Source organism: Panthera onca, chromosome A2, assembly GCF_046562875.1.
Source record: "Panthera onca isolate mPanOnc1 chromosome A2, mPanOnc1 haplotype 2, whole genome shotgun sequence".
Lineage (NCBI taxonomy): Eukaryota > Metazoa > Chordata > Mammalia > Carnivora > Felidae > Panthera > Panthera onca.
This window is the reverse complement of record NC_138340.1, coordinates 5,296,213-5,320,283: the sequence shown is the minus strand read 5'-3', so window position 1 is coordinate 5,320,283 and position 24,071 is coordinate 5,296,213. Positions and strand designations below refer to the sequence as shown.

Below are 24,071 nucleotides of genomic sequence, written 5' to 3'. Positions count from 1 at the left end.
ACCACAGTCCCTCAGAAGTGAGGGGTTGGGAAACGGCCGCATCTGAGATAAAACTCAGCAGGGAGGTGCCACCTGCAGCCTGCTGGCTTGGTCACGGACAGTGCAGAAGTGGGGAGTGGATGGAAGCTGGAGACAAAGGAGGGGTGCATGATAGCTGATCAGGGAGACCAGAGTTCCCATACTAGAGACTGGGTAGCTGGGTGATGCCATTTTCACTCCTCCCACGCATGCGCATACACACCTACACACGCTACAACAGTCCACCCAGTAAGCTAAGCAGCGCCATCTAGTGGAGAATAGCTGTTACACTAAGCCCGCCCAACTGGGCCAACCTCGCTCTTCAGGAACACAAGTCTCTCTGCCTGCATAGTTTATGGACTATAAAGTGCTACATAGTCCAACTTCTAGGGGAAAATGATGTGATTTCAATCGTACTTCAGTCTGTTTGCTGGTCCATCTATTCAATTTTTTTTCTGATTCTTGAATACAGACACAGAAACAAATTATCTCTATTTTTCATTTCTATTAAATATATGTGTCTTTAATTTTTTCTACTATATATTTTAGTAAATTTTTTAAATGCTGTTTTTTGCTTCCATTATTTCATTTTATTCTATTTCATTGTATTCATTTTTTCAAATTTCCAACAGTTTCCTTTTTTCTTTTTTATCTTTCTCTTTTTTTCTCTAATCTATCAACCTCCTTTCAAAAACAGACCAGAACACACCTAGGATCTAGCATCCTTTATTTGACTTTTTTGTGTTGTTTTTAATTTTAATTTTTTTCTGTTTCTTCCTTAAAAATGATGAAACAAAGGAATTTACCCCAAAAGAAAGAACAGGAAGAAATGACAGCCAGGGACTTAATCAATACAGCTAAAAGCAAGATGTCCGAACCAGAATTTAGAATCATGGTAATAAGAATACTAGCTGGGGTTGAAAACAGATTAAAATCCCTTTCTGCGGAGATAAAAGCTAGTCCGGATGAGATAAAAAATGGCATAACTAAGCTGAAATCTTGTATGAATGCCACGGCAGCAAGGATGGATGAGGCAGAGCAGAGAATCAGCGATCTGGAGGACAAACTTATGGAGAATAATGAAGCAGAAAAAAAAAAAAAAAGAGGGAGACTAAGGCAAAAGAGCACGATTTAAGAATTAGAGAAATCAGTGACTCATGAAAAAGGAACAACATCAGAATCGTAGGGGTCCCAGAAGAGGAAGAGAGAGAAATAGGGGTAGAAGGGTTATGTGAGCAAATCATAGTGGAAAACTTTCCTAACCTGGGGAAAGACACAGACATCAAAATCCAGGAAGCACAGAGGACTCCCATTAGATTCAACAAAAATCGACCATCAACAAGGCATGTCATAGTCAAATTCACAAAATACTCAGACAAGGAGAGAATCATGAAAACAGCAAGGGAAAAAAGTCCCTAATCTACAAGGGAAGACAGATCAGGTTTGCAGCAGACCTATCCACAGAAAATTGGCGGGCCAGAAAGCAGTGACAAGATATATTCAGTGTGCTGACTCAGAAAAATATGCAGCCAAGAATTCTTTATCCAGCAAGGCTGTTATTCAAAATAGGAGAGATAAAAAGTTTCCCAAACAAAAATTAAAGGAGTTCATGACCATTAAATCAGCCCTGCAAGAAATTTTAAGGGGGACTCTCTGAGGGAGAAAAGATGGAAAAAAAAGACCAAAAGCAACAAAGATTAGAAAGGACCAGAGAACACTATCAGAAACTCCAACTCTACAGGTAACATAATGGCAATACATTCATTTCTTTTCAGTACTCACTCTAAACATCAATGGACTAAATGTTCCAATCAAAAGAATAGGATAATAGAATGGATAAGAAAACAAGATCCATCTGGGTGCCTGGGTGGCTCAGTCGGTTAAGCTTCTAACTTTGGCTCAGGTCATGATCTCATGGTTCATAAGCTCAAGCCCCACGTTGGGCTCTGTGCTGACAGCTCAGAACCAGGAGCCTGCTTCAGATTCTGTGTCTCCCTCTCTCTCTGCTCCTCCCCCACTCATTCTCCCTCTTTCTCTCAAAAAATAAAACATTAAAAATATTTAAAAATAAAAGAAAACAAGATCCATCTATTTGCTGTTTACAAGAGACCCACTCTAGACCTAAAGACACCTTCAGATTGAAAGTAAGGGGATGGAGAACCATCTATCATGCTAATGGTCAACGAAAGAAAGCCGGAGTAGCCATACTTACATCAGACAATCTAGACTTGAAAATAAAGACTGTAACAAGAGGTGAAGAAGGGAATTATATCATAATTAAGGGGCTATCCATCAAGAAGACATAACAATTGTAAACATTTATGCTCCAAATGTGGAAAACCCAAATATATAAATCAATTAATCATAAACATAAAGAAACTCATTGATAATACCATAATAGTAGGGGACTTCAACACCCCACTCACAGCAATGGACAGATCATCTAAACAGAAATCAACAAGGGAACATGGCTTTGAATGACACACTGGACCAAATGGACTTAACGGATATATTCAGAACATTTCATCCTAAAGCAGCAGAATATACATGCTTCTCCAGTGCACATGGAATGTTCTCCAGCATAGATCACATACTGGGACACAAATCAACCCTCAACAAGTACAAAAAGATCAAGGTCATACCATGCATATTTTCAGACCACAAGGCTAGGAAACTTGAAATCAACAACAAGAGAAATTTTGGAAAGGTAACAAATACTTGAGACTGAAGAACATCTTACTAAAGAATGAATGGGCTAACCAACCAGTTAAAGAAGAAATTAAAAAGTTTATGGAAGTCAATGAAAATGATAGCACCACAACCCAAAACCTCTGGGACGCAGCAAAGGCGGTCATAAGAGGAAAGTATATAGCAATCCAGGTCATCCTAAAGAAGGAAGAAAGATCTCAGATACACAACCTAACCTTACACCTTAAGGAGCTGGAAAAAGAACAGCAAATAAAACCCAAAACCAGCAGAAGACAGGAAATAATAAAGATGAGAGCAGAAATTAATGCTATCAAAACCAAAAAAAAAAAAAAAAAAAAAAAAAAGTAGAACAGATCAATGAAACCAGAAGCTGGTTCTTTGAAAGAATTAAGAAAATTGATAAACTACTAGCCAGTTTGACCAAGAAGAAAAAGGAAAGGACCCAAATAAGTAAAATCAAGAATGAAAGAGGAGAAATCACAACCAACACAACAGAAATAAAAACAATAATAAGAGAATATTATGAGCAATTATATGCCAATAAAATGGGCAACCTGGAAGAAATGGACAAATTCCTGGAACATATACACTACCAAAACTGAAGCAGAAAGAAATAGAAAATTTGAACAGACCCATAACGAAAAGGAAATCGAATTAGTAATAAAAAATCTGCCAAAAAACAAGAGTCCAGGGCCAGATGGCTTTCCAAGGAATTCTACCAAACATTTAAGGAAGATTTAACACCTATTCTCTTGAAACTGTTCAAAAAAATAGAAATGGAAGGAGAACTTCCAAACTCTTTCTATGAGGCCAGCATTACCTTGATTCCAAAACCAGACAGAGACCCCACTAAAAAAGAGAACTATAGACCAATTTCCCTGATGAACATGGATGCAAAAATCCTCAACAAGATACTAGCCAACCGGATCCAATAATACATTAAAAGAATTATTCACCACGACCAAGTGGGATTTATAACTGGGATGCAGGGCTGGTTCAATATCCGCAAAACAATTACGTGAGTCATCACATCAATAAAAGAAAGGACAAGAACCATATGATCCTCTCAATAGATGCAGAGAAAGCATTTGACAAAATAGAGCATGCTTTCTTGATAAAAACCCTCAAGATAGTAGGGATAGAAGGAGCATACCTTGAGATCATAAAAGCCATATATGAATGACCCAACGCTAATATCATCCTCAATGGGGAAAAACTGAGAGCTTTCCCCCTAAGGTCAGGAACAAGACAGGGATGTCCATTCTAGCCACTGTTATTCAAAATAGCATTGGAAGTCTTAGCCTCAGTAATCAGACAACATGAAGAAATAAAAGGCATCCAAATCAGCCAGGAGGAGGTCAAACTTTCACCCTTTGCAGATGACATGATACTCTATATGGAAAACCCAAAAGATTCCACCAAAAACTGCTAGAACTGATTCATGAATTCAGCAAAGTCGCAGGATATAAAATCAATGCAGGGAAATCAGTTGCATTCCTATACACCAACAATGAAGCAACAGAAAGAGAAATCAAGGAATCGATCCCATTTACAGTTGCACCAAAACCCATAAAATACCTAGGAATAAATCTAACCAAAGAGGTGAAAAATCTATACACTGAAAACTATAGAAAGCTTATGAAAGAAATTGAAGAAGACACAAATGGAAAAAGATTCCATGCTCCTGGATAGGAAGAACAAATATTGTTAAAATGTCGATACTACCCAAAGCAATCTACATATTTAACGTGATCCCTATCAAAGTAACACCAGCATTCTTCACAGAGCTAGAACAAATAATTCTAAAATTTGTATGGAACCAGAAAAGACCCTGAATAGCGAAAGCAATCTTGAAAAAGAAAACCAAAGCTGGAGGCATCACAATCCCAGACTTCAAGCTATACTTGAAGCTGTAATCATCAAAACACTATGGTACTGGCACAAGGACAGACACTCAGATCAATGGAACAGAATAGAGAACCCAGAAATGGACCTTCAAACGTATGGGCGACTAATCTTTGACAAAGCAGGAAAGAATATCCAATGGAACAAAGACAGTCTCTTTAGCAAGTGGTGCTGGGAAAACTGGACAGCAACATGCAGAAGAATGAACCTGGACCACTTTCTTACATCATAACAAAAATAAACTCAAAATGGATGAAAGACCTCAATGTAAGAAAGGAAGCCATTAAAATCCTCAAGGAGAAAGCAGGCAAAAACCTCTTTGACCTTGCGCGCAGCAATTTCTTACTCAACACGTCTCTGGAGGCAAGGGAAACAAAAGCAAAAATGAACTACTGGGACCTCATCAAAATAAAAATCTTCTGCACAGCGTAGGAAACAATCAACAAAACTAAAAGGCAACCGACAGAATGGGAGGAGATATTTGCAAATGACATATCAGATAAAGGGTTAGTATCCAAAATCTACAAAGAACTTATCAAACTCAACACCCAAAAAACAAATAATCCAGTGAAGAAATGGGCAAAAGACATGAATAGACACTTCTCCAAAGAAGACATCCAGATGGCCAACCGATACATGAAAAAATGCTCAACATCACTCATCATCAGGGAAATACAAATCAAAACCACAATGAGATACCACCTTACACCTGCCAGAATGGCTAACATTAACAACTCAGGCAACCACAGATGTTGGCGAGGATGCGGAGAAAGAGGATCTCTTTTGCATTGTTGGTGGGAATGCAAGCTGATGCAGCCACTCTGGAAAACAGTATAGAGGTTCCTCAAAAAACTAAAAATAGAACTACCCTACGACCCAGCAATTGCACTACTAGGCATTTGTCCAAGGGATACAGGTGTGCTGTTTTGAAGGAACACATGCATCCCAAGTTTATAGCAGCACTATCAACAATAGCCAAAAGGTTATCGAAAGAGCCCAAATGTCCATCGATGGATGAATGGATAAAGAAGTTGTGGTGTGTGTGTGTACACACACACACACACACACACACACACACACACACACACACACAATGGAGTATTACTCGGCAATCAAAAAGAAAGAAATCTTGCCATTTGCAACTACGTGGATGGAACTGGAGGGGATTATGCTAAGTGAAATAAGTCAGAGAAAGACAAAAATCATATGACTTCACTCATATGAGGACTTTAAGAGACAAAACAGATGAACATAAGGGAAGGGAAACAAAAATAATATAAAAACAGGGAGGAGGACAAAAGAAACTGGAGGGGTTGTGGGAGGAGGGATGGGCTAAATGGGTAAGGGGCATTAAGGAATCATTGAAGCATTGAAATCATTGCTTCACTATATACTAACTAATTTGGATGTAAATTTTAAAAAATAAAAAATAAAGTTAAATAAAAAAAAGATTCAGAGATCCTTGGGAAATTAATAAATGCCCAGATAATTTGTGTGAAGCTGCAGTTTGCAAAAGTTGAGCATCACATAAAAATCATTATATCGTAGCTACCACATCATAACGCATAAAATAATGCCCCTCTAAAAATCAACATTTGATTCTTTTTTCATTCTAAGAAGTAGCCTGCATTTACAATTATAAACTCAGTTTCAAATATAACAACTCAGACTTGTTTTCATAGCTTAGGGATTTTGCCTAGTTAAGTCCTAAGCAAGGCTTCCCCCACCCTGCCCCAGAATTTAGTATGTTTTCCTCATTTGTGATTTTTTTTTCTCATTGTCAGATAATGTAGACCTTGTATGGCTCTATCCAGTTTCTGCTGCTTCAGTGCAAATTCAAATGATTGGAAGCAAGAAAGATAAATCCTGAAAAGGTGGTCTCTGGGACAAACATTATGATATGGAAGAAAGAGCCCCGTGCATACACACATACACCACCATGCAAGCAATGGAGAAGCCCAGGAGACAGAAAATAGTAAAACATGAGACACCGAGGGGCCATGGAACACGGGGAGGAGACACTGGTTTACCTTGTGATTCAGAAGGCAGTGGACCAAGTAGACATGGACGCCCTGGAGGATGCTGATGATGGTGAAGGTCATCACCAACCTGACAGGGTCGAGCACTCCTTCCACCAGAAAGAAGCCAAGGCCCCAAGAAGAGCCCAGAATGAAAACGTGAGCAATGGCTTTGAACGTCAGCATCCTGCCAAAACCAAGAAGCAGAACAATGTCAGCTCTATGGCTCACGGCAACACTTTCTATCACATATTTACTCTTGCTTCAAGGCTTGGGACTAAGAATGTCAGACCGTTAAACATGGTAACCTCTGGCATGAGTGTTAAAGGGATCACTGATATGTAATGTTAGCATCGTATAATGTGACTGTGATATAATTTATGCCATCTAATTATTTATAGAAAGTAATACATATACACAAAAAGTAATTTATGTTTGGTATAATGAAATGGGAAATGTTCCAACATTCATAATATTAACATAATGGCATTTATTATAACTATATACTATAAGTGTATTAACTATGTTTTTTTATTTTCTGTATTCAGTTGCTGTCACAACTGGAATCCTACTGACCCTGTGGAGGGACTGCCCCTTATGGGGTTAGTCAATTCTTAGAGTGTACCTTTCAAATGCAAACCAACCAACCCAGGGCCCACACCCTCAACCACCTCCTTTATGGGGCTCTCACACTCTAGGCCACTATCCACCTGCCTTAACTACCCCAGGACCAGGTACCAGACAACCCAGGACAGCCCCTATACCCAGGAGCCCACTGGCTATTCAAACTAGTCCATCCTAAACCTGTGTACCCTGCCTCACCTCCTTTCCACACACACCACAATAAAGGTGCTTGCCTACAATTTCCCCTGTGCCTCTGCCTGCTAGCCAACTCCGGTGTTTCCCCCAGGATATCTCCCCACTCCTGACACAGCATTCCCTTCCTTTTGGGGTCTGTGATTATAACATTATCTTTTCAATGGCAGCGATCTCCCAATCTATTGTTCTTTCTACGTACCTAAATGACACCTGTGTAAAACAATAAGTTAATACAATATATATTTCATACTATTAAGTACTGAAAATGATTCCTAGCAGAAATACATCCTTAGAGGTTCATATACTGGATAAATTTTCGTTTTCACCTGGACCATATAAATTCCCCAAATTATAAAAATGGCAAAACTGAAAAAGCATTATTCTCCTAACTCAGGGTTTCTCAGCCTTGGCATTCCTGACATTGGGGGCGGATCACCTTTTTTAAAAAAAATTTTTTAATGTTTATTTTTGAGAGACAGAGAGAGACAGAGCACGAGCAGGGGAGGGGCAGAGAGAGGGAGACACAAAACTGAAGCAAGCTCCAGGCTCTGAGCTGTCAACACAGAGCCCAGCGTGGGACTAGAACACACAAACCAGGAAATCATGACCTGAGCTGAAGTTGGATGCTTAACCGACTGAGCCGCCCAGACGCCCCTCAGGGGGGGTCATCTTTGTGGCGGGGGCTGTCCTGTGTGTTGTAGGATATTTAGCACCATCATTGGTCTCTACCATCTAGATGCCAGTAGCAACCTTCCCCTCTTCACCCCCCCATCCCATATTGCCATAACCAAAATCGTCTCCAGAAAATAGCCCCCAGGTTAGAATCACTCACTTTAGGCAGTGAAAAAAACTCACTGCCCTCACTTTAGGCAGTGAAAAAAAACAACCCCCCCCTCCGGTTTTCCAGCTCTGTGCCCACCTACCTTGTGTTCTGCATCCCAGATACTTCATTATTGAGGGACTTAAGTTGGTCTTTTAAAATCCATAGGGTGGTCAAATAGAAGGACAAGATGATCTGTGAAGTGACATGAAGGGCAGAGCTTAAAGTAGGCTAAGACCCAATATTTTTAATTAAATAGGAAATGACAGTTATTCATTCTCAAAACTTATAAAATATGTTTAGGATTTCTAAAACTCAGTGGGTATACACCTTGATTTTTTAAAAATTAGCTTCCATTTTTTTTTCTGATCAGAGAAGCAACATATGGTCATTATCCAAAATTAGGAAAATGCAGAAAAACAAACAGAACTTATCTGAAATTCCAGAGAAGAAATTCACACACACAGATAAGCACTATTCCCATTTTGGTGCTTATCTTCTCTAAGGTTTTGAGGGTTTTGTTTCCTCCCCCATTGGCATGCCTTGTGTATAATCGTATTTTAAAATCATGTACTAAATGTTTTTCAACATCTTGGGGTGCGTGGGTGGCTCAGTCAGTTAAACGTTCAACATCAGCTCAGGTCATGATCTCCCAGTTCATAGATTGGGAGCCCCACATCGGGCTCTGTGTGGACAGGTCAGAGCCTGGAGCTTGCTTTGAGTTCTGTGTCTCCTTCTCTCTCTGCCCCTCCCCACTTGCTCTCTGTCTCTCTGTCTCTCTCTCCCAAAAATAAATAAACATTAAAAAAACCCTAATATCTTTAGGGAAAGCTGAGTGAAGGGTATGTGGGACTCTGCACTATTTTTACAACTTCTTGTGAATTTTAAGTTATTTGAAAATGAAAAAGATAACAGGTGTTGGGAAGCATGTGGAGAAATTGGAATGCTGTGTGCTGTTGGTAGAAATACGTTGGTGTAGCTGCTGTGGAAAACAATATGGAGCTTCTTCAACATACTAAGAATATAACTGACATATGATCCAACAATCCCACTTCTGGGTACTTATCCTAAAGAATTGAAATCTGAATCTCAAAGAGATACACATACTCCTATGTGGGGAATAACAGGAATTCCCTGAACTTGCACTGATGGGTTAACAAGGCATAAAGAAATAGAAAGTCACAGGATGCATGCATCCAAGATCAGGTAAACAAGGTTAGGTAAACAGGGCAAAGGCCCCCAGTATAGGACACAAAGGTACAGGAATAAGAAATCTCAGGATGGAAGCATCCAAAATGAGGTAAACAAGATTAGGTATTCAGGGCAGAAACGCCCCCCAGCTTAGTACAATAGCAGAAAGTTGCTTTTACAGGAAGGAAGAACGAAAATGGGAAAAAGGGACTTTAGATCAGCAGCGAAGTCTCCCAGAGCCTGAGCTAATTAACAAAAGAAAGATGCCTTGTTGACCCTGAGGTAGCATGCTCTTTCTTATCCCCTAGGCAAGTTTAGGTAAACAGAGGTGGGGCCTCATGTCTGCTGTAAACAACCATCCACCTGGGGCCAGGAGTTTGTTCTGTATTAACCCAACCCCCTAACACCACATATCTTCAAAATCCCCTTTCCCCCATGCCCATGAGTTAATGTTCACAGTTTCATTGTCTCTTTGTGCTTATAAGCCTTCTGATCCTAACAAAAATGGAGCAAGGACCCTTACTCAGGGCTCTTGTCTCCTCCCAGACATTAACCTCTCTTGCATTTCAATCCTGCATTGCTGGACAGGAGAGAACTCCAGACCCAGAGTCTATGACACTCCTATATTCATTGCAGCATTATTCACAATAGCCAAGATGTGCAAACAATCTAAGTGTCCGTTAACAGATGAATGGATAAATAATTTATGATAGAAATAGCTAGTTGGATAATCAGATGGACACAGTGGAATATTATTTAGCCCTAAGAGAGGGAAACCCTACAATATGTGACCACATGGATTAACCTTGAGGACGTTACACTAAGTGAACTAAGCCAGTCACAGAAGGACAAATACGGTATGATTCCACTTACATGAGGTACCTAAAACAGTCAAACTCAAGTCAAATTCATAGAAGTGGAAAGTAGGATGGTGGTCTCAGGAGATGGTGAGGGGGAGAGAGGCTATCAGGAGTTATGATTCAGGAGGTATAAAGTTTGGGTCATGCAAGGTGATTATGTTCTAGACCTCTGCTGTATGACATCATGCTTATGGCCGACAACACTGCATTTTACACCTAAACTTTTACTAACAGGAATAGAGCTCATGTTAAATATTCTCATTATAATTTCAAAAAGGTGATTGACCTTGGCCAAAATTATTTCTTTTGGTTTTGAACTTTAAAAAAATATTTATTTTTATTTTTGTAAACATAATTATTGTCAAATTGGCTAACATATAGTGTGTAAAATGTGCTCTTGGTTTTTGGGGTAGATTACCATGCTTACATACAATACCCAGTGCTCATTCCAACAAGTGCCCTCCTCAATGCCCATCACCCACTTTCCCCTCTCCCCCATCCCTCCTCAACCCTCGGTTTGTTCTCTGTATTTGAGTCTCTTATGGTTTGCCTCCCTCCCTCTCGGTAACTATTTTTTTCCCCTTCCCTTCCCCCATAGTCTTGTTAAGTTTCTCAAGATCCACATGAGTAAAAACATATGATATCTGTCTTTCTCCGACTGACTTGGCCAAATATTTTTTAAAAAGCCACATCATCAGTGGTGCAGGCAAGATAAACATCAGAAACTTTATTTCATGTGATGTCTCAGTTTCAACTCAGATGTGACTCTTCCCACAAGAAAAGGGTCTACAATCTCTTGGCATATTCTGCCTTAAGTTCAAGGACTCTACAGAAAATTTAAATAGGTCATTATCAAATTATCCCTTTGTCACATCAGTGAAACATATTTTCTACATTCAAAGTAATGACAAAAATTATAAACCACCAAAATAATAACAAAAACAGGCCCCATGGGGCTCAAAGGAAGCTGATCCAGCAGCTGAAAAAGAGAATAAACAACTTTCCAGATCTTCATAAAAAGAAGAAAATGCACTTAAAAAACCTTTCCCTAAACTGAAACATTGGGGGAAAAATGGGTACAGGAACTGGGTCAGGGGGAAACAAATAATATAATAGGTGACAACCATTAACACTGAGAAAAAATTAACAATGATTAGCATTCATGGAAGACTTACCTTCTGGGCATTGTAACCCCTGACATTCAGTTAAACATAGAGGACTCAATGAATGCCACCATGTCCTTCCGCTATCAGAATTCAGTTACAAACTCAGAGCAGGGGCTTTGAATAGACCAGAGCTCCCCTGCCTTGGCTCTACTGGCATTTTGGGCCCGTGGTTCTTCACTGTGCAGTTGGCCTGTGCATCACAAAACATTTAGCAGCATCTCTGGCCACCCCCTCCCTCAAGTTGTGACAACCAGAAAGGTCTCCAGACACTGCTGAATGTCTCCTGTGGGGCATGAAATCACCCCTGGTTGAAAACCACTGGAATGAACCAAAAATAGGATAAATGTATATTTGGCTTTCAGTAACAAAAATATTTAGTTTCAACTCCAATTTTTATCCATAAATGACAGTGCCTATTCCTCAAGTTGTATTTCAAAAGGAAGTTGTTCACTGCTTAGTTCAATGGATACTCTTGTGCGTTATTCCTTTTCCAAAAGTTATCAACACCTTAAACCCAGGATTGCCCACTTGTTACTAAATTTAATTTTGCAAGATAGAAGAAATTAAAAAAGAAGGTCAATTTGTAGGTGTGATAGGATAATGTGAGCCTCTCTCCACCCCCAAAATATCCATGTTCTCATGCTCAGAACTTGTGAATTTCTACTTTGTGAAACAAAAGGGACTCTGCAGATATGATTGAACATAAGGATTTTGGAATGGGGGAGATTATCCTGGGTTACCTGAGTGGATCCAATGTAATCACAAGTGTTTTTACAAGGGGAAAGGGGAGACAGAAGAAAGTCAGAAAGAGATGTGAAGGATGGTCAGAGACGTGCAATGTTGCTGGCCCTGAAGATAGAGGATGGGGGACATAAGCTGAAGAATGTGGGTGGCCCCCAGAAGCTGGAAAAGCCCTTAGAACCTCAAGAAGGAATGCACTTTGCTGGAACCTTGATTTTAGCTAAGTGATATCCGGTTGGACTTCTGACCTACAGAATTCAAAATAAGATAATAAACTTGCATTGTTTTAAGTCACCAAGTTTGAGCTAACTTGTTAGCACAGCAATAGGAAATTAATACAGTAAGACATCTAAAAAGTCAAATAACATATGACATACGAAGTTTACCTCTCAGTCATTTCCCTGACCACACTATTTAAAATTATCAGCTCACATATATTCCCATTTCCCTAGTTTGCCTCTCTGTGGTGGCACCTATTGTAGCCCAACATCATATTCCATGTCTATTTGCTTATTGTCTGCTTTGTTTCCTGGGGTGCCCACAGCACCTACAACAGAGCAGGTAGTAGATGTTCAATACATGGGAGTTCATACATATATTATTACTTCCTCATGACAAAGACACCGTGCTTACTTAGTATGTATCCCATAACTGCTGTGTCCAACACCTGTAGACACAGCTACAATCAGAGCTGGGACCCCGTAGCCAAAAGGATACATGAACTTCTTGAACTTCCCTGTAATTATGTAGTTGGCCACCTTGAGGTTTCTGACAGTTAGGAAAAGCTGTAGCCCTTCAAGGAGCATCCAGGTGAAGGAGGCCAGGTAGAGGTAGTGTAGCACGCCAGCAATGATGGAGCACAGCACCTGCAGGGGAGACAAGGGTTGGGAGAATCTGATGGGTGCACAGAGAACAATGCCCACCATTCCTTGGGGAAAGGGGGATGCGAGGTAAACAGAACACAGTTGAGCAGAGCAGGATGCTTAGGTTGACTCCTGATACTTCTCTGCGTCAGCTCATGGTAGCAAACTCAAATGCCTGTGGAGGGTCAGGCAGGCAGCATGTATCTGTCAAACAGGCCACCTTTAGGGAATGAATAAACAGGGGGTGGAACTGTGCCACGTGACCCATCTGGAAAGCCACATTACTTTCAGCCCCAGCAATGGTTTCCACACAAGAATGTGAGCTCAATATCGCCAGTGCTTCCATTCTTAAAAAAAAAAAAAAAATCAAAATACAAAAACCTGGAAATCTGGATTGTCGTGCAAAATCTCAGTTTTTAAATGCTGGCAGCTTTTTTTGTAACGTGGTAAAACATACAGAGCACAACACAAAATTTACCATCGTAACCATTTTTCAGCAGATGGTTCTCAGTCCAGTGGATGCTTATGAATCTTAACCACCCTACCTGACTGTGTGTCTCACTTGTAAGGTAAATGAGAAGAGGAAGGAAAAAGATCATTTTTGATGTCAAGGCAATGTGATTTCCTGGAGAAGAGACTATATCTGTTGAATTCCCAACTAATAGTTCTTTTCTCCCTTGTAATTGTCCTCATCACCATCACAGATAACGTTGACAGATATCTACATTTGCAGGCACCATTGTACAGACTCGACATAGAATAACTCGGTTGACCCCCACAGCAATCTGTGGTGTAGGTTCTGTTACTGTCCCAGATTTATGTGTTAGGGGACAGAGAAACAAAGAGGTTAAGTAACACCCTTCCCCCAAATATAGTATGTACACAAAAATGTTGGATGACTGTTCTTTAAATGACACATAAAAAGATTTGCCCTATCAAGCTTTACTATAATGAACAACTTTACTATAATGGACCCCACTGGGAGGTATAAATAGGGCCAAAATACTTTCACACAGTCATTCAATCATGCCCACAAAGTTTGATTACATGCTGGAGACAAAGTCTGTTTCTCTCCTTAATCTAGGTCTAAGGGTGTTTGTAAGAAAAAAAAGATATCCTATGTTCAGCCAGGAGCTGGAAAAGAGGGAATGGTGTCTGAATACTGCTTAGGAATATCTTTGATAGGAAATAAAAGGGCAGCAAAAATATATTCTAAGTGCTCACCACTGCTTGTGTCCTGAAATTCCCATCTAATTGCATTTTTTTAAAAAAATCAAAGGTCAAGCCTAAAAAGTAACAGTATCTTAAGTTTGGGGATGCTTACCATGTGTCAGACTTTTTTTAAAAAAGCTTCTATTATGGTAAAAAAAATGCATAACATAAAATTTACCATCTCAACCATTTTTGAGTGGACAGTGAAGTAATGTTAAGTATATTCACATTGTTGTGTAACCCATCTCTATAATTTTTCCATTCTGTAAAACTGAAACTCTACACCCATTAAAACACAACTCTTCATTTCTCTTCCTGTACCACCTGGCACACACCCTTATACTTTCTGTTTCTATGACTTTGACTACCCTGGGGACCTCATGCAGGTGGAATATTACAGTAAGTAAATACTGTCTTTCTGTGTTTGGCATATTTCATTTAGTGTAGTGTCCTTAAGGTTCATCCATGTTGTTGCATATATCAAAATTGTGTTTCTTTTTAAAGTGAAGTACTATTCTGTATTATTTCATATGGCAGTACTAGGTTCAAGGTTTTGAGGAGCCATCATACTATTTTCATAGTGGCTGTGCTATTTTATATTCCTAACCAGCACTACACAGTGGTTCCAGTTTCTCTATGTCCTCACGCTGTTTTTTTTAATATATATAATATCTATACTAATGGGTGTGAGGTGATATCTCATTGTGGTTTTGATTTACATTTACCTAATGGTTAGTAACATTCAGCATCTTTTCATGTGCTTCTTGGTCATCTGTATAGCATCTTTGGAGAAATGTCTATTCAGATTCTTTACCCTTTTTTTTTTTAAATCGAGTTATTTTGTTCTTGTTGAATTGTAGACATTCTCTATGTATGCTGGATACTAATCCATTATCAGGTATTTTCTCCCATTCCCTGGGATACCTTTTCACTCCATTGACTGTATCCTTTGACATGCAGAAGTTTTTCGTTTGATATACTCCTTTTGTCTATTTCTACTTTTGTTTCCTGTTCTTTTGGGGTCATACCCAGAAACACTTGTGGAATCCAATGTCATCAAGCGCTGCTGTCATGTTTCTTCTAGGGGTTTTATAGTTTTAGGTCTTACATTATGTCTTTGATCCATCTTGTGTTCATGTTGTATATGGTAGGTGTCCAACTTCACTCTTTGGCATGCAGATATCCAATACTCCCAGTACCATTTGCTGAGGTTGGTTAGTATTTTAAGGGCTTTATATACATTGACTTATTTGTCCCACATGTCAACAATGCATGTTGCTATTATCAGTAGCAGAACTGCAGCATTCTGGGCTGAACTCAGCATGGAAGGCTGGTAACTTTCCTAAGAAGTGAGTGGGAAGGGAGGTGGGACTTGAATGCATACTGTTCAGCTCCAGAAGCTATAATCTCCCTTTAGTGGTTTAAAAAATGTCCATCAATTCTTGGGGCACCGGTGTGGCTCAGCTGGTTAAGCATCTGACTCTTGATTTCAGCTCAGGTCATGATCTCATGGTTTGTGCGATTGAGCTCTACGTCATGCTCTATGCTGACAGTGTGGAGCCTGCTTGGAATTCTCTCTCTCCCTCTCTCTCTGCCCCTCCCACCTCCAAAATAATAAATAAATAAACATTTTAAAAAAAGAAAAAATGTCCATCAATTCTTTGGCACTCCCATCAAAATGCCAAGCCTAATTCCACTCCCTTAAGTACAGTCTCTCACAGAGCACTCACAGAAGCCAGCTGTCATGCCATGAGGACATTGAGGCAGTTCTTAGAGAGCCCCAGGTGGTGAGAAAGAGGCCTCAAGCCAACAGCCACATGGGGGAACGACCTTGAAAACAAAGCCTTCAGCCTCAGTGAAGCTTGCAGGTGACAAGCCCCAACCAACATCTTTACTGCAACCTGATGAAAACCCTTGAGCCAGAACCATCCAAAGAAGCCATTCTGGATTCCTCACTCCCAGAACCGGGTGAGATGATAAATGCATATCATTTTAAGTCGCCAAGTTCTTGGGTAATTAGTTACACAGCAAGTAGAACCCCTTTGAAGAAAGCAGAATCATTTTTAATTTTGGCAAAGTTCTGAAACCTAGAAACTCTTCTATTGAAATGTGCCTGGTATGATGCCTGCTTGTGGCACTTAAGAAGCAACTCAAAAATACCTAAGGACTGTCACTCATCTCCTGTGCTAGCTCTGGATTGGTGCCTTCTTAAAACCTGACCACTTTTATTTGGACCAATTTGACCAGTCAGATCGGTCCAGAGCCTTGGAGGACAGTTGAGGGGCTGATTCTGAAGTTATCTCCCCAGTTCAGCTCATGGGTACCCCAATTTCCAAGGCAACCACATCACCTTTGGCTCATTTTGGATTTTGCAACACCATGTCTCATAGATGAGTGACACTCTTTTTTTTTTTTAAATAAGTTTATTTATTTATTTTGAAAGAGCACAAGAGTGCAAATGAGCAGGGTAGAGGCAGAGAGAGAGAGAGGGAGAGAGAGAATCCCAAGGAGTCTCCTCCCTCTCAGTTTGGAGCCTGATTTGGGGCTTCATCTCACAAACTGAGATCATGACCTGAGCTGAATTCAAGAGTCAGACATCTAATTCACTGAGCTTCTCATGTGCCCCAAGTGAGAATCTACCTCATTTTTAAAGACTTCTCACTGGTGAATTCATCAGCATGGAAATATTCTCATTTAATTACAAAATGCCTCTGGATGTAATAGAGTAACCTGGTTGTCACACACTTTTCATGGTAAAATGCGAAATTAATGGATATGGAGAGTGAGGTGTTCTTCCTGGATCTTGTTGTACCACTTACTACCTTGGAGTTCAGGTAGAAATTATGCAACTTTTCCTTCATCATTAGGTTTTCCTCAGATGCAAAGCTCTCATCAATTATGGGGACCAATAGAAGCATAAGATATAAATGCAACAGCACTTGGGATAAAGAAGAAAACTGCACCTAGTTTCAATGATGCCCATTTGATGGCAAAATAAATGATGTAAGGGATCATCTGTGTTAATGCTCATTTTTGAATAGGATGCTAGCCCATTGGAAAAAAATAATTTTTGCTCCCATTTATTTAGCCTTTTGGGACAATTTGTTGAGCCATTCACATAAGTCATAATTATTTAATGTTTAATGTATTTTTTGTTTTAAATGATAATTTCATCCTTACTACCACTCTTAAGATAAGCATAGGCATAATTTTCTTTGGCATTTTACAGTCAAGGAAAAGATTAAAGATATTAAATAACTAACTTTATGTTGGAGCTAGGAAAAGGTGAAGTCATTATTATATTCCCGAAAATTTTCGACCTAAGTCAATGAATCAATGGAAGGAATGAAGGGAGAGGGGAAGGAAAAAAGGAAGGAAGGCGAGAAAGCAGGAAGGTTAGTAGATAGATGAGTGGGTAAGTAGATGGATAGCAGAATGGATAGAGGCATGGGTGGATGGATGGATGCAGGGAAGAATGGATGGATGGATGAATGGGTGGATGGAGAGAAGGAAGGAAAGGGAAGGGAGAGAAAAAGAGGAAGAAAGAAGGAAGGAAGGGAGAGAGAAAGAAGGGGATACAGGGAATAAATGAAGGAGGGAGCAAGGAAGTGAATGAGGAGGAAAAGACTGCTAGCAGGTAAATTCTACTCAGGTAAATTCTTACTCAGGAGAGTAAGGTCTTATGAAAAGTAGTCAAAGAAAAATCATAAAGGTAATGAAAGACTATGCACAGTTTTAAAAATGAGCTAGACAAATATAAAATCATTATGATGTACACTTGAAACTAATATAATGTTCTATGTCAATTATACCTCAAGTAAAAATTTTTAAAAATTATGTTTTTATTTCTATGTATTTTTTAAGTTTATTTATTTATTTTGAGACAAAGGGGGGGGGAGAGAGAGAGAGAGCCCAAGCAGGCTCCCTCCTGTCAGCGTGGAGCCCAAGGTGGGGCTCGACCCCACCAACAGTAATATCATGACTTGAGCTGAAATGGAGCCAGACACTTAACCTACTGAGCCACCCAGGTGCCCCCAAAATTTTTAAAAATTGTAAAACTTAAATAAAAAAATAAATGCATAACATATAAACACAGATATTCAGAAGTTGAAATAAGAGAGTGCTAAAAGGTTTGTCAACTTTCTCTAGGAAATTGGGAGCCATTCACTGTTCAGGTGCAAGGAAAAGACATTCACGTTTAAGAAAACCAGCCTTGAGCAGGGTAGAGGCAAGTTAAGCCAGGAACCAACCTGGGAAATCATTAATATCCCCTCTAGTCTCGCTGCAACACATCCCAAGTAAACAGAATAGGAAATTGGATGCTTTTCTTTTTCTGGCTATGAAAGCCCAATGCGAATCTCCCAGACTCTGGCTTTACATTGTCATTGCAGAACTTACTAAGTAACAATAAAGGGCTTCGAGGAAATGCTTTATAGGAGCAACATGAAATTCCATTGGGAAGATTCTTGGACTACTGTCTAAATTCTAGGGCCACCATTTACTCTACCTCCCAAGCTTTCCTGCTCAATGGTGGTTCAGTGAACATCCATGGTCTGTTTTTCTGCCTTCAGCCTGAATGTCTTCTTCAGTGTGCATTTCTTAAGCCTTCCTGTTTCAATGGCTAAAACACAGAGAATGTTTGGTCAACAGCAACATCCACTTGCCCACCTGCTCCAATATGATAATCCTCTGCACCGGACACCAAAAAGAAAAGCCTGAATGCTCATGGACTGACTGCTCCTGATTAGTGTGGAAAAAAAAGGCCAACCCCCCTGGGCATTTAGCCAAGTTCAAAAAGTAAACTAGGAATTAACCAGCCACCTTCACTCTTTATTACTATCGTGATAAAATACACATAACACGAAATTTACCATTTTAACCATGGGTAAGCACACACTTCAGTGGCATTAAGCACATTCACATCCTCACCATCCATCTCCAGAACCTGTTCATCTCCCCAAATGGAAACTCTGTTCCCAGCAAACACTAACTCCCCTCCCCCAGCCTCTGGATCCCACCATCTACTTTCTGTCTCTATGGATGGATCTCCCTTGGGGACCAACTATGAGTGGGATAATACAACATTTTTTCTTTTGTGTCTGGCTTGTTTCACTGGGCATAATGTCCCCAAGGGCCATCTGTATTGTAGCAGATGTCAGAACGCCCTTTCTTTTTAAGACTGAATAATATTGCATTGTCTGGATGGACCACATTTTGTTTCTCCATTCATCTGTCCATGGTCACTTGGGTTGTTTCCACCTGTTGGCTACTGTGAATAATATTGCTGTGAACATGGATGTATAAATATCTCTTTTAGTTCCTGCTTTCAGTTCCTTGGAGTGTATACCCAGAAGTGGAATTTACGGGTCGTATGATAATTCTGTGTTTAAGTTTTTTGAGGAACCAAAAAAGTTCTATCTAGTTACACCATTTTACATTCCCACCAGCAATGCATAAGGGCTGCAATTTCTCCACATCCTCACCAATGTTTGTTAGTTTCTGTTTTCTGATACTAGCCTTCCAAGTGGGTGTGGGCTGTTGCCCTTTGCTCTTCAACCCAGCACTGAATCACAGGCCAGGAAGGGAAGGCAGAGCAGACAGAAAAATTTCCAAATCACCAAGAGAGGCAGTGCATTCAAAACGATGTTGGCAAGAACCATGGTGTTTGGGATTCAGATTGCTATGTGTGAGGTGCTATGGGTGACCTGGGGCCAGTGGCTTAATCTTCCCTATCTCCAATTTCCTCATCTACAAGATTGGGATAATAATAGCGACTGCCTTAAGGAGTTACCATATGATTACAGGAAATCATTAATGCACATACCCTTTGGGCACCTATTATGAGCAGAGCCATAGCAGTGAATGAGACTGGTGAGGTCCCTCAGCCTCATGGATTGCAAAAATATGCACTCTGGTTTAGCTCCCTTGCGTTTTTTTTTTTTTTTATCAGCATACACTCCATGAAAAGGGAAAGAGTGTACTCAGTGCTTCCTTTATGCACACCTTGATTAATGTCAGCATCAAGCTCTGAGAGAACCTTCCCACCCAGCTGTAGGTAACTGAAGTTTCCCTACGCCCTCTGCTGTCTGAGCCTAGAGCCATGAGGAACCACAAAGGACTCAAAATAATATACCCCCCATGGAATGAAATACCAGCATCTGCACACATTCGTATCAAAAATCAACCTTCCCCGGGGCACCTGGGTGGCTCAGTCAGTTAAGTGCCTGACTTCGGCTCAGGTCATGATCTCCCAGTTTGTGGGTTCGAGCCCCGCATCGGGCTCTGTGCTGACAGCTGGGAGGCTGGAACCTGCTTCGGATTCTGTCTCCCTCTCTCTCTGCCCCTCCCCTGCTCTCACTCTGTCTCTCTTTCTCTCTCTCAAACATATATAAACATTAAAAAGAATTTAAAGGGGCGCCTGGGTGGCTCAGTTGGTTAGGTGACTGACTTTGTGGGTTGGAGCCCCGCGTCGGACTCTGTGCTGACAGCTTCTGATTCTGTGTCTCCCCCTCTCTCTGCTCATGCTCTGTGTCTCTCTGTCTCTCAATAATAAATAAACATTAAAAAAAAAAGAATAAAAAAAAAGCCACTTCCATCCTTAACATTAAGAGTAAAGTCACATTCTTGGCAACATTAGTATATTTAAAATAGGAATAGCATATTTTACACACATACACACACAAACACACACAAAATAAAGATCACATGAATGGTGTCACTGCAAATTTATTTTTTTTGAAGAGGAGGTTAGGATATCTTTACCTCTATATATGTGTGTGTGTATGTGTGTGTGTGTGTGTGTGTGTATATATATATATATATATATATGTATATATATAATATACAATAATATACAAGTATAACATATACACATATAGGAGCATATGTAACTTATATGTATTTTATATAATGTATAATTATATATTATATAACATTTATATAGACAAGATTTCCAGGTATAGAAACAGAGACTTAGTGAGATAAAGATACTAACCCAAGGCCATGCATCTACCAGCTGTTCTTTTAAACCCAGGTCAGTCAACTAGGTCTGGCCCTTAAGCAGTATACCGAGTACTTCTCAACCCAGGCAGTATATCAGAATCGCTTGGGGAGCTTTAAAATTACTGATGCTCAGGCTCTGTCCCCAAGTGGGTCTTCCACTAGTATTTTCCTTTTTTTAATGTCCCACATGATCCTAATGAGCGTCCAATGCAGGAACCACCTCACTGAGCATGGTGGAAAGACTAAGAGGGCACTCCATGACCCACTCCCCAGTCTCCTGGTATCCACACCTTAGGAAGTGCTTCCCTTTATATTTGGGCTGGTCTGGCAACTTGCTTCTAACCAATAGAATATGGTGAAAGTGATGGGGTATCATGTTCACGATTATGCTACGTAAGGCTATAACTCCCACCTTGCTAGCAGACGCTTTCTTACTGACTTTGATCAAAAAAGCTGTCCTAGAAAGAGGCCCACGTGGGCCTGGGGGAGGCCTCCAGCCTCCAGTCAGCAAGAAACCAAGGCCCAAGACATCCCACAAGGAACTGAATCCTGCCAACAAACCATGTGAGCTTGGAAACAAATTCTCCCTTGTTCATGCCTTCAGATGAGACTCCAGACCTGGTCAACACTTTATTTCAGTCTTGTGAGACACCCAGAAAAGCCATGCCCTGACTCCTGACTCATGGAAACTATGAATTATAAGTGTGATGTTTGTGGTCCCTTGTTATGCAACAATCCCTAACTAATACATTAAGATAGAGTAGCTTTCTCTGACTCTCCAGAATCATAGATGGTTTATATTATCTTCTTGCTGACCTGTATTTCCTCGAAAAATTTTAAGACATAAAGAGATGTCTCTAATCTAAAATTAAAGCCACATTCTCTTTATTTCTTCTGACATCGTAGTACCTAATGAAATTGGCTAGGTCCAAACTTTGGACTGTGGGTCCATGAAGAAAACAATAACATCAATGAAATTCCAGAATGACCAGCTGTTTGTGTACTGGTTGAAAGAAGGATGCACATTTGGACCAAGTTGGAGAGTCCAATTCCTGGCTCTTCCAACATTTAGGAGGCCAAGACCTTACACACTTTTTTCTGAAATAGAGGTGGGAACATCTATACTCCAGCACAGCCAGGAGGATTTTGTGGGGTGATGTACAAACTTGTCAGAACAGACCTGGCAATGGGCAAGGGGAGATGTGCTTACCAGCGTTGTGATTCCTGACTCATACTGCCTTTCCACCTTCCGTGTTTCTTCCATATCTCTGGATGCAGCTGCAAGGACAGCCCTCCTCCACACTCTGCAGGTAGAGCCTAACTAGCACTGCTTTCCCTTTGTGCTTTCCAGCGGTTAACTGGGAAGTGAGGTTTGTGAGAACAAGGTAGGAATCCCTGATGCCCTGTCAGAAACAAGGCTTGTTATATGAAGGGAAGCCTTTGCAAGGTCAACGTCCTTTACTCAAACAAATGTGAGCTTGCATTTTGGCAGGATAAATCTACCAATAGCCCGGAAGCCCAGTATCAGGCACTGGAAAAGCAAAAGCATGCTTGGTTAACACTTATTCCATAATAAAACCGGTTTGCTCCTCTTAGACTTCTGTGGCACATCTTTCTGGGTTAAGATTTTTGCTTTTCATTGCCTTTCCCCAACATTAAGCCATGTGATAAAGAAAATTTGACATGAACCATGAAAGAGGAGGTACTTCCTCTCATTGACAGAGGTTTGAGAGGGCTTAAAGCTTTTCTGGGACTGTCCCACACCCCCCTATGTATGAGCTCCGAAGTATCTCTGTGAAATAAGATTCCCCTGAATTTGCAAACCCCACTTGAGACCAATTCTGAGAATCTTCACTTGACTCATATCCTAAGAAGGGAAGTCTCAGTAGACTCAGTTCCTTAGCATGTCTGTCTTTCAATACTTTCCAGTATTATAGTAGTTTTTGGGTTTTATTTGGTTAAGTATCCATCTACACTGGTCAAATATTCCAAAGTTGTAGTTATGTAGGATGAATAAGTCTTGACACCTAATGTACAGCATGATCACTTTAGTTAATAATACTGTACTATATATTGGACATTTGCTAAAAGATTTCAGGCACATTCGCATGTGTGCACACACACACAGGTAAATGTGAGGAAATGGATACGTTAATTAGCTTGACTATGGTAATAATTTCATTATGTATATGTATATCAAACTATCATGATGTACTCCCTAGATATATAAAATTGTTGTTAAAAGACATTTTAGGGGTGCCTGGGTGGCTCAGTCAATTAAACATCCAACATTTTGATTTCAGCTCAGGTCATGATCCTAGGGTTGTGGGATTGAGCTCTGTGTAGGGTTCTGTGTTGGGCAGGGAGCCTGCTTAAGATATTTTCTCTGTCTCTCTCTGTCTCTGTCTCCTTCCCTCCCTCCCCCTGTGCTCTTCCATGCCCCCACCTCAAAAAAATAAAAGGACATTTTAAACAGCCCATATGGATGAGTTTTAAAAAAATTTTTAATGTTTATTTATTTTTGAGAGAGACAGAATGTGAGCGGGAGAGGGACAGAAAGAGAGGGAGACACAGAATTCGAAGCAGGCTCCAGGCTCTGAACTGTCAGCACAGAGCCTGATGCAGGGCTTGAACTCATGAACTGTGGGATCATGAGCTGAGCGTAAGTTGGACGCTCAACTGACTGAGCCACCCAGGCACCCTTTATAGATGAGTTTTTTAGTGTAATTTTAGGGTGGTGAAACTAT

General features: G+C 40.3%; 1 protein-coding gene and 1 long non-coding RNA gene across 2 annotated transcripts in view; one reads left to right on the top strand and one right to left on the bottom strand.

Annotated features, from left to right (window-relative positions):
• Positions 1-7,078, top strand: part of LOC132678086 (uncharacterized) — a 40,007-nt gene extending 32,929 nt beyond the window's left edge. Inside the window, exon 2 of the long non-coding RNA XR_009609479.2 lies at positions 6,417-7,078. This is a non-coding gene — a long non-coding RNA (uncharacterized LOC132678086). The remainder of the gene's footprint in view (positions 1-6,416) is intronic.
• LOC132678085 (putative adhesion G protein-coupled receptor E4P) overlaps positions 6,729-24,071 on the bottom strand; it is an 83,793-nt gene continuing 66,450 nt past the window's right edge. The window contains exons 17-19 of the mRNA XM_060630014.2: positions 11,266-13,113; positions 8,393-8,484; positions 6,729-6,837 (exon numbers count right to left, since the gene is read on the bottom strand). Of these exons, the coding sequence (XP_060485997.2) occupies positions 12,877-13,113 (237 nt within the window). The 3' untranslated portion in view covers positions 6,729-6,837; positions 8,393-8,484; positions 11,266-12,876. The remainder of the gene's footprint in view (positions 6,838-8,392; positions 8,485-11,265; positions 13,114-24,071) is intronic.